Source organism: Arachis hypogaea, chromosome 19 (genome assembly GCF_003086295.3).
Source record: "Arachis hypogaea cultivar Tifrunner chromosome 19, arahy.Tifrunner.gnm2.J5K5, whole genome shotgun sequence".
Lineage (NCBI taxonomy): Eukaryota > Viridiplantae > Streptophyta > Magnoliopsida > Fabales > Fabaceae > Arachis > Arachis hypogaea.
In genome coordinates, this window is record NC_092054.1 from 8,721,340 (window position 1) to 8,733,449 (window position 12,110).

General features: G+C 36.2%; 2 protein-coding genes across 2 annotated transcripts; one reads left to right on the top strand and one right to left on the bottom strand.

The window, feature by feature from the left end:
* The first annotated feature begins 247 nt into the window (after positions 1-247).
* On the top strand, positions 248-1,459 carry LOC112775951 (protein SAR DEFICIENT 4). Its single transcript, XM_025819873.3, has one exon. The coding sequence runs from the start codon at positions 338-340 to the stop codon at positions 1,331-1,333; it is 996 nt and encodes a 331-aa protein (XP_025675658.1). The 5' UTR covers positions 248-337; the 3' UTR covers positions 1,334-1,459.
* A 301-nt stretch (positions 1,460-1,760) lies between these two features.
* LOC112775950 (uncharacterized protein At3g49140) lies at positions 1,761-6,755 on the bottom strand. The gene is made up of 11 exons (XM_025819871.3): positions 6,562-6,755; positions 6,289-6,364; positions 5,295-5,517; positions 4,701-4,803; positions 4,548-4,615; positions 3,785-3,964; positions 3,544-3,672; positions 3,039-3,371; positions 2,794-2,946; positions 2,382-2,477; positions 1,761-2,084 (listed from the first exon to the last, which is right to left on the bottom strand). Exons 1-11 carry the CDS (start codon positions 6,605-6,607, stop codon positions 1,980-1,982), a joined length of 1,512 nt encoding a protein of 503 aa, XP_025675656.1. The 5' UTR covers positions 6,608-6,755; the 3' UTR covers positions 1,761-1,979.
* Between the last annotated feature and the right edge of the window lie 5,355 nt (positions 6,756-12,110).

Here is a 12,110-nt window from a genome sequence, read left to right on the forward strand (position 1 = left end):
AAATTATATTGAATGAGTTAAAACAATTAAATCGGGAAACAGCATGCCACGTCAGTTTCATCATTAAGTGCAGACATCCAATTTTTATATAATAGAATAGATTGGCAAATCTCAGTCGTTATTCATTTGAGGATTTTAACTACTCACATGAATTATCTTTATTTTGTTAATTAAAAAATAATTTAAATATATAATTAATTAATAATAAATATATTTTTATATGAATGTTTAGGTAGGAATACTGTTATTGTTTTTGTTAAGTAGCATTGGTTAGCCAAATTCTTTTGTATTGAAGAACAAGTCAATAACACCTGTGCCTGCTCCTAACCTCAAAACCATGTCTTCTTCTTCTTCTTCTCCTTCTCCATTCTTCATATCCACTGAGACCTTATGCTCCATCCTCACCCACAAAACTCTCATAGATCACTTCCAATCAAATATCCCCAAAGCTTCAACCTTTCTCCAAACTCCAATCCGCCACCACTATTCAGTTTCCCCTTCTTCCTCTCTCCTCTTGATGCCATCTTGGTCCTCTTCTCCTTCTTATCTCCCTTACATTGGTGTCAAGCTTGTTACACACTTCCCTCAAAACTCTGCACTCAACTTGCCTGGTGTTCAGGGAAGCTATGTCCTCTTCAGTTCCACCAATGGCCAAACCCTAGCTTCCATGGACTCTACTGAACTCACCCTTTACAGAACCTCTTGTGTCTCTGGCTTGGCTTCCAAGTATTTGGCTAGAGATGACAGTGAGGTTCTTGTCATGGTTGGTGCTGGCGCCATGGCACCCCATTTGATCAGGGCTCATCTTTCAGCCAGGCCCAGTTTGAGGAGAGTCTTGATTTGGAATAGGACAGTTGAAAAGGCAAGAACTTTGGCACAGAAATTGAGAGAAAGTGGGGAATTTGAAGAAGGGTTGAGAATTGAGGGTTGTGAGGATTTGGACGAGGTTGTTGGATTTGGCGATATTGTGAGTTGTGCCACTAATTCCGAGGCACCCCTTGTGAAGGGTGAAAAGTTGAAGCTTGGTGCTCATTTGGATTTGGTGGGTTCATTCAAGCCTTCAATGATGGAATGTGATGATGAGGCAATTAGGAGGGGGACTGTGTTTGTGGATAATGAAGCTGCTTTGGTAGAAGCAGGGGAGCTTGTAGGTGCTTTTGAGAGAGGAGTGATTGGAAAAGATGAGATTGGAGGGGATTTGTTGCAACTTATTAGAGGAGACAAAATTGGGAGAACCAGTTTGGAGCAGATTACTGTGTTTAAGTCTGTTGGTTCTGCTGTTGTAGATATGCTTGCAGCACAATTTGTGTATGAGACTTATATCAGGAGCTAGGTATAATATTGAGTGTAGTTAAAGCCAAATAATTCAATATGTACAAGAGATCTATGTGCTTACTAAACTTTTATTCCGTGGCCGACTGATAATAGTTTCACATCTCAATAAGTTCAAGTTTCAAAATCTAGTCTGTTTTTTAGTACTTTTTGATTTATGAACTCTAAGTCTTGGCATGATTATACATAGACATCATAATGCAATACATGTAGTCAATTCATATGATTAGATTATGAATGTTTTCTAGATAATAAGAAAATTGTATCATGAGTCTCAGATGGTTCAATAGTTAGACAAAATGAGGATTGCAACAGAACAAGTTAATCTAAAGTTATGATTTAATAAAGTTATTATCATCACCTCATCATGTCTAATGCTTCTTTTAAACCTGTATTTGTGGGCAATATAGACTAATTACAAATAAGTGTGAGCAAAAAATGAAAAAATTGATATCAGAAAAGAATCAGCACAGGAAAGCAATTACTTTCAATTATAATTTAATGCAACAGGGTGGGCACATACATGATACATGCCTACTTTTCCTTTTTCTTTTACCTCTATGAACTATCATTGGCGAATGGCATACAACACTACTACACTAGTGATACAAAATTAAAAGGAATGCGACATTTTGAAGGTTTTAGTTTTAGCATTCATTTTGATGTGTCTGAGTCAATTTTTGTGGCTTCTGGTGACTTCCTGGAAATAGTATATCATTGAGTTGTCTCTCAGCACTGTACTCTGAAGTAGCCTGCACAAAAAATTTAATAACTATGAAGGGGAATACAGATATGTAGCCTTCATTTTAATCAATTTAATAGCGTGCAATAAAGCTAACTAATCACTTAAACCATAACAGTTTCCAAATTACTTAACCAAGGGTGCACTGGATCAAGCAATCTTTAGATGATTTTCTTGCTTAGCGTTATTGATGTTTAGATGTACAGTGGTTGGCATGAAGCATGATTAATATCCATTTATAACGACATATTAAAGAAATTGAAATTTGTTTCGGAAAAAAAAAAGATAAAAATAAAAATTGATGTACCCTTTTCTTAAATGCAAATCTCAACGTTTGAACTTGCGTGCCTGAACAAACCCTTACGTCAAACCCAAGTGAGTCTACACAGATAAGTTGTGCCTCCTGTTATAAGTTGCAAGCGAATGTGATTAATCAATAGAAATAACCTATTAACACTATACATACTATACCTATTACATATGTTGTGCTGGAACAGAAGATTCTACTAATGGAGAATTTCACTTAAACCACATTAACAATATATATTTAGTAGTTTTAATAGTGTTTTGGATTATATCAACTCAATTTTTCGGTTTAGTGTAATGAGATAACTGCAAATATCATGCCTCACCCAACTATTTTCTCTAAAATGTATAACAACCAGTTATCTATGCATAGAAATAACTCTAGGTAATTTTTCCAACAGTTCATGTAATACCTCCACTTGAATAGCCTTGCATCTCCAACACAGAGATTTGAGGGCTTGTTCAGTCTTTTCTCCGCAAGCTTGCAGACACGATATGATTTTGGAAGCTGCATGTGCTATGGCATCAGGTTGAGCTTTCATGTAATCTTCTACTTCAAGAACAGTCTGCCACAATTATGAGCAAATCTTCCGTTAGTGCTTAAACAAACATTTCTAAGTAAAAAACTAGTACACATGTTGAAAGTGTTAAAACTTACTGGAACCCCGTGTGCTGTAAATAGTTGGATCTTAGTCATCTCCAGTTTGTAAAATGCAGTCTCGTTAATTGGAATATCTTCATTGTCATTCTTCTCCATCTGTGCTGCATCATGTTTAGGTGTTTCTAAATTGTGCACATGGTCACTGACCACATCAACGTTTTCTCCTTTACTTTTGATCCGTTCGCTCATGTCAGTATTACTGGTCTGAGTGGCAGATAGATGCTTCTGTATCATAGAATGTTCTTCAATAAAGGCGGGTCTTATAAGTCCTTGGATAGCTAGGCAAGCTGGAGGTTGCTCCATCCAATCAATTGGATCATCTGAAGCAATCTAATCCCAAAACATAAATGATTTGATTAGTGCCAACAACCCTAGGTATATTTGCAATTCAAAAGATTCTGCATATAATTGCCTAGAAGCCACATCACACTTGTTTCACTTTGTCATCTTAAACAAATATCATCAATAAACTCCATTAACATATCCTAACATTAATATTTACCTCAGCCAACGTTTTGGCAAAATGCATTGGATGTGAAAAACGCATAGTTTCCAGTTTTGCCCAGTCTGCAAGTGTCTCCTCATCAGAATCATCCTGTTCATCATCATCTGAATGAACAGATACCCATCCCTGTAAACATGATAATAGAATATAATGCATAATGTTTCCATCTGTAAAGTTTACAGCTCAGAAATGAATACAGTCCTCAGAATTATATTGAAAAGAAACAAATGAATTATACCGCATCATAATCATCATCGTCTTCATCTTCGTCTTCATCCTCATCCTCATCTTCATCCTCTTCATCATAGTCATCAACATCTTCATCACCTATTTCTTCAATCCCAAAGTTAATTTCTGAAGGATTTGATAAGTCCATCTCAGATATCATTTCCATGGTATCCACACCAACAATGACTTGCTACAATACAGTGTACAGACAGACAAGCCAAAACTGACTGTTATTACATTGGACGAGATGCAAGATTTGCAAACCACCACTGGAAACATGAGATTAGAAAGAAAAGATGATTGAAGTCATTACATAGAAGAGATGCAAGCTTTGCATAGAACAACTGGAATCATGAGATTAGAAAGAGAGATGATTGAAGATAAACTATGAATCCAGTTTCCAAATCTACAAAAGACATGAGAACTATTGATGTCTAATGGCAAGAAGAGTGTAGACATTCTGGATAAATTACGAAATAGAAAGCTGAACTGTCCCAAAAAAGCATATTATAGACAAGGCTTGGTGCTCTGTGCCTCTAGAGTACATTGACAACAGTACAAACAAAATAGTGAGAACATGAAATGATTGCTCAAGCCAAATATCCAATAGCACATCTGAATGTTCCCACTTCCTATTAGGTGACATGACAAGATATGAAGAGTGCACATACATAACACTAACTATTATGAAGAAGGCCAACCGGCATGAGTATATGCAAAAAAGAAATGGTAGGACAATATATGATTATAGAATGTTATAGATATGGCCATACCACATAGTTTTCTTCTGAAGTAAGGGATTGCAAAATATCTTCACCAGTTTTCATTTGAAAGTATATATCTGCAATGCACATGTAACTTAATTTGGTGGATGAAACTTCGTACACACAAGAAAATTTATTCATTTGATAAATATTTTCACTCACTTCCACGTTCATCAGTCAAATATGGCACATCTGGCCAAACAACATTTTCATGGTCTTCACCATTGATCAGAACCGAGAACACAAGTGTTGCTTTGCTGTTGACCTGAAAAAGATATACCACATTCATCGATGCATTGGTGGTTAACAGGATGCGAATGAAAAACTACTGAGTAGCTGCTTGATAAAGGTCTTGCCACAATTTCAGCATTTAAGTACATGAGTTGAGCTTAGGATTGATTATATTATACTACATTAAGATAAAAGACCTAAGGTACATAATTTATTAAGGTTTGTTCCAAGTGAGTACAGATGATTGACTTTTTTCAAAGATGAATATTAATTAGATGGAATATCTGCTGATTGAATGAGAAGATAATGAAGTTAGTCATCTAACTTCAATGAATTTATTAAAGAAACTTCGTGAATTTTACATTGGTATTTTGATTGATGTACCATTTGTCTATATCACTAAATTCCCTTTATATAAAAAAAATCTTATTTTGTATTTTTCTTTCTTCTTATGTCGAAAGGGGTTACTTCATTGATCGGCAACATGAATACTAATTAATAGTTTTCTTTTTATGAAATTAATACCTCTATAATTGTTCTACTTGTTTCTGCTGATGTAGGCCTAGCATCTCCACTATTCTCTGGCTGTGCAAATTCCTCAAATGGATGGTATGATGACTTCACGTTTTTCTTTATAGGATCTGGAGCTGAGCCTAGATACTCCGTTGATGCACGAATACTATTCTTTACAGGCACAAGTTTGTTCCTTCTTGTGAAGTGAATGCCACTGCACTTCTGACATTTTTCCCTGTGCATTTATTTTCGTCTATTATATATTTCCTAATTTAGCATCTACTACTGTCATTTAGGCAAGCTAAGCTCTATCAAGAAATTTCAATGAATGATTACATATTAAAAATACACATTCTAGAAACGTATTTCAGGTTAGGGAGAAAAAAGAGGGTTTTGAAATTATGCTGCTTTTAACAAGTGTACAAATCTAGAATTTAATTCTCAAATCTCACAGGTCTCTCTTTCATTCAGCTCTATTGGCTGTGGCAAGAATGGAAATCCTAACTAGTGTCACATTTAGGGTAGGCTTTGATACCATTTCCATGGTCAACTCTCCTAAAATGGATCAAGCCGTTTGATGGCAGCTTTACAATAGACCCTAAAAAATACCATAGGGCACCATCTAATCCATTTGAAAATCTGTGCAAGATTTTATTTCCCAAATCATGCATTTAATTCCATACCACTTGTTTGTCATAGGGCCCTATGCCTCTGCTATGTTAAACAAAAGAAACCAATAAATATGCTACATAAGACCCATGGATTTGCATTGAATTAGGCATTGGAGCATAGTATTATGAGTTATGAACCCTAATGTTCCTCACTATTGCCATTGGATGAATGTATGAAAGAGAGAGAATAGCATAATAACAAAAAACAAAAAAAAACAAAATGTTGTATTCATTCTCTTCCAACAAACATTGACACTCTCAATCTCTCATTTCAATAACAAAGTGAGAAGAATGATAATTCACAATTCACAAGTCAGAATGTATGATTAATATACCAGAGCATATGATGAGCACAGTTGGAGTTGTAAGGGTGGAGCTTGCATGAAGCTGCAATATGGACAACCCTCTTATCTGCAACAGCAATGCACCATTAGTCTTCTATTATTCAACCAACATTTTCAGTGAACCATTATTGTTTCTGTTTGTAGCAAACGGCAAACCACACAAATGCTGTTTTTCTTCTTAACATTGAAAACAAGAGAAGAAAAGTATATAAAAATCTCCTTGAGGAATTTCAACAAACAGTAAGAGGGTGGTTTAGAAAGTACGGAGGATGGCGGGGAAGCAGGCGGCCACGGTGGTCTCAAGAAACATCGTCGTTAGTGCAGTTTCAAGTTTTGCTCTCTGATAGAAGAAAAGTACTACCTACCTATGGAAAAAGAACAACAACATCATCGTCATCATTTTGAAGATGAGGTTCTCTTTTTTGTGATTGGCTTCTTCCTTCTTGCTTCGGTATTTTGTATTTTGATCAGATACGGCACCTACATAGTTATTTCTGTACACCCGCACATCTCGCATACTCTCATTGGCTGCCTGTTGAATCCTGGTCAAGTAAAACGATGTCGTTTCGTACCAGCAGACTAGCAGAGCCAGTAACAGGTTCTACGGGTGAGCACGGATCGATTTGGTTCGGGTTTATGGTAAAATTAGAATTGAATCGATCAAAATATAATTGGTTCGGTTTGGTTCGGATTTGCATTTTTTTATACATGTATCCGAACCAAACCAAACCGATTAAGAACGGATTGGTTCGGTTCGGGTAATTGGATACCCGATAACTTTGAAATTCATAAAAAAAAAAACCAAATTTTTATCTTAAAAATTCAACAAGTACAATAAACATGTAACATCAATAGAAATAATCCAAACATGTTTGATGAGTTTGGAAAACTCTAAATTAATATTTGTGATGACTAAACATTATTAATTGCAAAATTAATTTTGGATTAAATGTTGATTAAAATAATTTTGCAATGCAGGTTTATATTGGGCCAGAAATAAAAGAAAATGTTGCAAGCCCAATAGGCTTAAAACTATTCAGCCTTGGTGTTAAACTATTGTGATCATTATGGCTGAAGCAATTTATGATAAATTGGGCCAGAACTCAAACATTACCATAAGCCCAATTGGTTTGGCTAAATCAAAATATTATTGGGCCAGATTAAATGTTGTTGCTACCAAGCCCAATTTTAATTTTGATGAATGCCTCTCATGCTTGTTTGGTCCGAAACCAAAATGAGAAAGAAAGCAAAGTTACTTCATGTTTCCAACGGATTCCATTTATCATTATGGGATGGATCTCAAAATCTAATTTGCTAGCATTGGAAACATAAATGTGAGAGAGAGAAATTGATTTAATGGCTTCAGTAGCTTTACACGCTACCTTATGCAAGGAAGTTGAACTTTAATTTTACTTTATCATTACCCATTAGCTAGTGTTTAAATTTCTCTCTCCTCTCTTTCATCTTTGCTTCCTGTTTTGGTCTTTACACAGCAAACCATGGAAGCTCTTGCAACATATCAAGATGAAGCTATGAGCAAGCTAAAGACCATCTCAATGATGGCAAGAAAACATAAAAAAAAAAAAAAAAAAGTATGCTGTGGCTGAGATCTTCGACCATGAATGGTAAGATATGGTGACAAGATCTTGGCTTCTTCATACCAAAAAGGGTTGAAGAAGATTTCGGCCAGCAAGAAAGAGATTCTTGGAGGCATGGCTTGTCTTTGATTCTGCTCAACCACCACAGGAAGTAGCTAGAGTGACGAAGTGATGGTAGAGGCAAAGATTGAAGCAGATGAAGTCATCATCATCATGAAGCATCAAGGACCAGAAATCCATCTTGGAGAGCAAGCCAAGGATGGAGAGCTCGGATTGATGAAGGGTGATGACCAAGGAAGGACTAGAGGTACTTGCATGTTGGGTTTTGCATAGTTATCTCTTCTCTCTCTATGTGGCCGAACCGGTTCTGTTTCTTGGAGAAGAAGAAGTTGGCTTGGGTTTTTTACTTCAAGTGTGGAGGCTTCTCTCTTCTATAAAAAGAGTGAACAGCCACTGTTTGGAGCAAGGAGTTAGAAGTAAGCAGTGAGAGTGCAAGGCACAGAATTCTCAGAGCTACCTAAGCTTACAGATTTTCTTCTCCTTCAATGTATTCTGTTTAGTATTTTTCTGTTTAATTTTGTCATGTCTTGAGTCTCATGGAAAAAGGCAAACAGTGATGTTTGTATGAAAAAGCCATAGAGCGGAAAAAGGCAGAGAGTGCAAAATTAAAAGAAAAAAGCCATAGATGTTCTTAGAGTTCCTTTGTTCATCTATGTTGTGTTTCATGATTCTGTGGGAATCCCCTTGTAAATTGGGTTAGCACTTTACAGTTTGTAATCAGGATTGATTATAGTGAAATTCCATCATTGTTGTGATGGAGACTAGATGTAGGCTGCATAACACTTAGCAGCTGAACCAGGATATATCTAGGTGTAATCTTCTCTCTCTACTACTCCATTTCTGTTTCTACTGCACAGGAGCTAAAACCAGAAATAGCTTGTGCCAAGTGACGAGACAAAAATAAAAAGTCTCGTGGCTAGGGACGAGATAAAAACACAAAAGTCTCCTCAAAGACCAAAAAGCGTAATCAAGCCAAAAAGGGGGCTAAGATTCAACCCCCCCTTCTCTTAGCCACTGAAACCATCAATTGGTATCAGAGCTTGGTCTCAAAGAGATCAAGCTTTGCAGCTTGGAGAAAAGATCCAGATGGCAGAAAGCAGCGGCTCTAATGTGGTGTCCTACAATCTGACCGAAGGACAATCAAGCAATAGACCTCCTCTTTTCAAATGGGAAAAATTATACCTATTAGAAGGAGAGGATGAAGATATTTGTGCAAGCAGTGGATTACAGACTGTGGAAGATCATCCTGGAAGGGCCTCAATATCCAACTGTTACAAGTGCCGAAGGAGTTGTTTCTCTTAAACCTGAAGCAAGTTGGACGGATGAAGATAGAAAAAAGGTGGAGCTCAACGCCAAGGCCATCAATCTGCTCAACTGTGCTATCAGTTTTGAGGAGTACCGACGGGTATCATGTTGCACAACAGCAAAGGAAATCTGGGATAAACTCCTAGTTACTCATGAAGGAACAACCATTGTGAAAAAGACCAGGATTGATATGTTAAACAGAGAGTATGAAATATTTGCAATGAAGGAAGGAGAATCCATTGATGAGATGTTTGAACGCTTCAACACCATCATTGTTGGCTTGGATGCTATGGGAATCAAGTATCCTGAATCTGTGCTAGTGAGAGGAGTGTTGAGATGTCTCACAAAAGAGTGGGAAACAAAAGCTTTAATTATCTCTGAGAGTAGTGGTCTTGACTCTATGACTTATGATGATTTGAGAGGGAATTTACTTGCTTTTGAAAACACCTACTTGAAAAAAGATTCAAAAAAGAAAGGAATAGCTTTTTCTTCTGTCACTAACCCTCTGGATGATGAATCCAGTGATAACTCATCTGAAAATGAATTTGTGTTGTTTGCAAAAAAATTCAGGAAAATGGTGAAGCTCAAAGGCAAAGGTGGCAGCTCAAGGAAAATGAAGAAAGATCTTAGCAAAGTAACTTGTTACAACTACAAGGAAATGGAGCATTTCAAATCTGATTGTCCCAAGTTGAAGAAGGAAGAAAAGCCAAAAAGAGGAAAGAAGAAGGGACTGATGGCTTCATGGGAAGATTTGGAAAATGACTCGGATGATGATGATGAGGAATCCGAGACCAAGTCACAACCTTGTCTCATGGCAGATCACATAAATCAGGTAGTCTTTCATAATCCTAACACTGAAGATCTTCATCTTATGATAGACCACCTTTCTGAAAAAATAAGATGCTTTCTGCTGGAAAATCAAGAACTTGAACAACAAATCACCATTCTTAAAGCTGAAAACAGTTTTCTTAAAGAAAAAGTAAGGGAGGCCGAAACTGTTTGTGATCTTGTTGAAGAAAATAAGCAGTTAAAAGCCCAAATTAAGAGCTGTGGAAGTGATCATTCCGTTCTTGCATATGTAGATTGTTTTAAAAGAAATGAAGAGTTGCTTAAAGAGGTTAAAAGGCTTAAGGAAAACTTAGCCAAATTCACCCAAATTTCTGAAAATCTGAATCAAATCTTGGCTAGTCAAAAACCTCTTTATGACAAGGCTGGGTTGGGGTTTTATAAATCTGCTGAAAAATCTCATTTTGAAAACTTTGCATCATCTTCTAATGATACAAGATTTCAAGACCCCACCTACTTTAACAAAACAGCAAAATTTTGTAGATTATGCAATCGAAATGGACACTTTCCTATTCAATGTTTCTTTGGTGAAAGAATGATTGGTGATAAAGTTTGTAAAGTTATTTTTTATTATAATGGCTTAGGGCATAAGAGATGGTTTAACGTGAAAGGATCCAAGAAAATTTGGATACCTAAGGTCACTTGAGCTTATTTTGTAGGTGTGCCTAGTATCCAAACGAAAAGAAAGTATGTGGTATATGGACAGCTGATGCTCTAGGCATATAACCGGAAAGACAACCTTCTTCATAAAGCTTGATGAATATGATGGAGGACTTGTCACTTTTGGTGATGATGCGAAAGGAAAAATAGTGGCTGTTGGGAAAGTTGGTAAAAACTTTTCTTTTTGTATAAATGATGTTCTTCTTGTGAATGGTTTGAAACATAATTTACTTAGTGTTAGTCAATTGTGTGATTTAGGCTTTGAGGTTATTTTTAGGAAGTTTGTTGGTCTAGTTGTTTGTGAGAAAACTGGGGATATTTTATTTGAAGCTAAAAGATGCAATAATGTGTATGGATTGACTCTTGAGGACCTAAAAGAACAAAATGTGACATGCTTTACATCCCTTGAATCTGAAAAATGGCTATGGCATAGAAAGTTGGGTAATGCAAGCATGTACCAAATTTCTAAGCTAGTTAAGAAAAATCTGGTTAGAGGAATTCCAAAAATTAAATTTGATAAGGATCTTACTTGTGATGCTTGCCAATTGGGCAAACAAGTAAAATCCTCTTTTAAACCTAAAGATGGAATCTCAACCAAAAGGCCATTAGAGATATTACATATTGATCTTTTTGGACCAACAAGAACTCAAAGTTTGGGAGGTAAACATTATGGTCTTGTGGTAATAGATGATTACTCTAGATTTGGTTGGGCACTTTTCCTTGCTCATAAGAATGATGCCTTTTATGCCTTCTCCACCCTTTGTAAGAAAATTCAAAATAAAAAGGATTTAAAAATTGCCCATTTGAGAAGTGATCATGGAAGAGAATTTGAAAACCAAGATTTTGAAAAATTCTGTGATGACTTAGGAATTTCTCATAACTTTTCATGCCCTAGAACTCCCCAACAAAATGGGGTGGTTGAAAGAAGGAATAGAAGCCTTCAAGAGATGACTAGGGCTATGCTTTGTGAGGATGAGATTCCTAAATTTTTATGGGCTGAAGCTGTGAATACAGCTTGTTACATTTTGAATAGAACAATCATTAGAAAAGGGTTAAAGAAAACTCCTTATGAGCTATGGAAGGGAACCCCTCCAAATCTTAAGTATTTTCATGTTTTTGGATGCAAATGCTTTGTGCTTAATAATAAAGAAAACCTTGGAAAGTTTGATCCAAAATCTTATGAAGGAATATTTGTTGGATATTCCACCACAAGCAAGGCCTATAGAGTTTATCTCAAAGAGAATAGAACCATAGAGGAATTCATACATGTTACTTTTTGTGATACTAACTTATTTTCCAGTATTGTAAAGGATAATGATTCAGATTGTGAAGAGGCTGGAACAA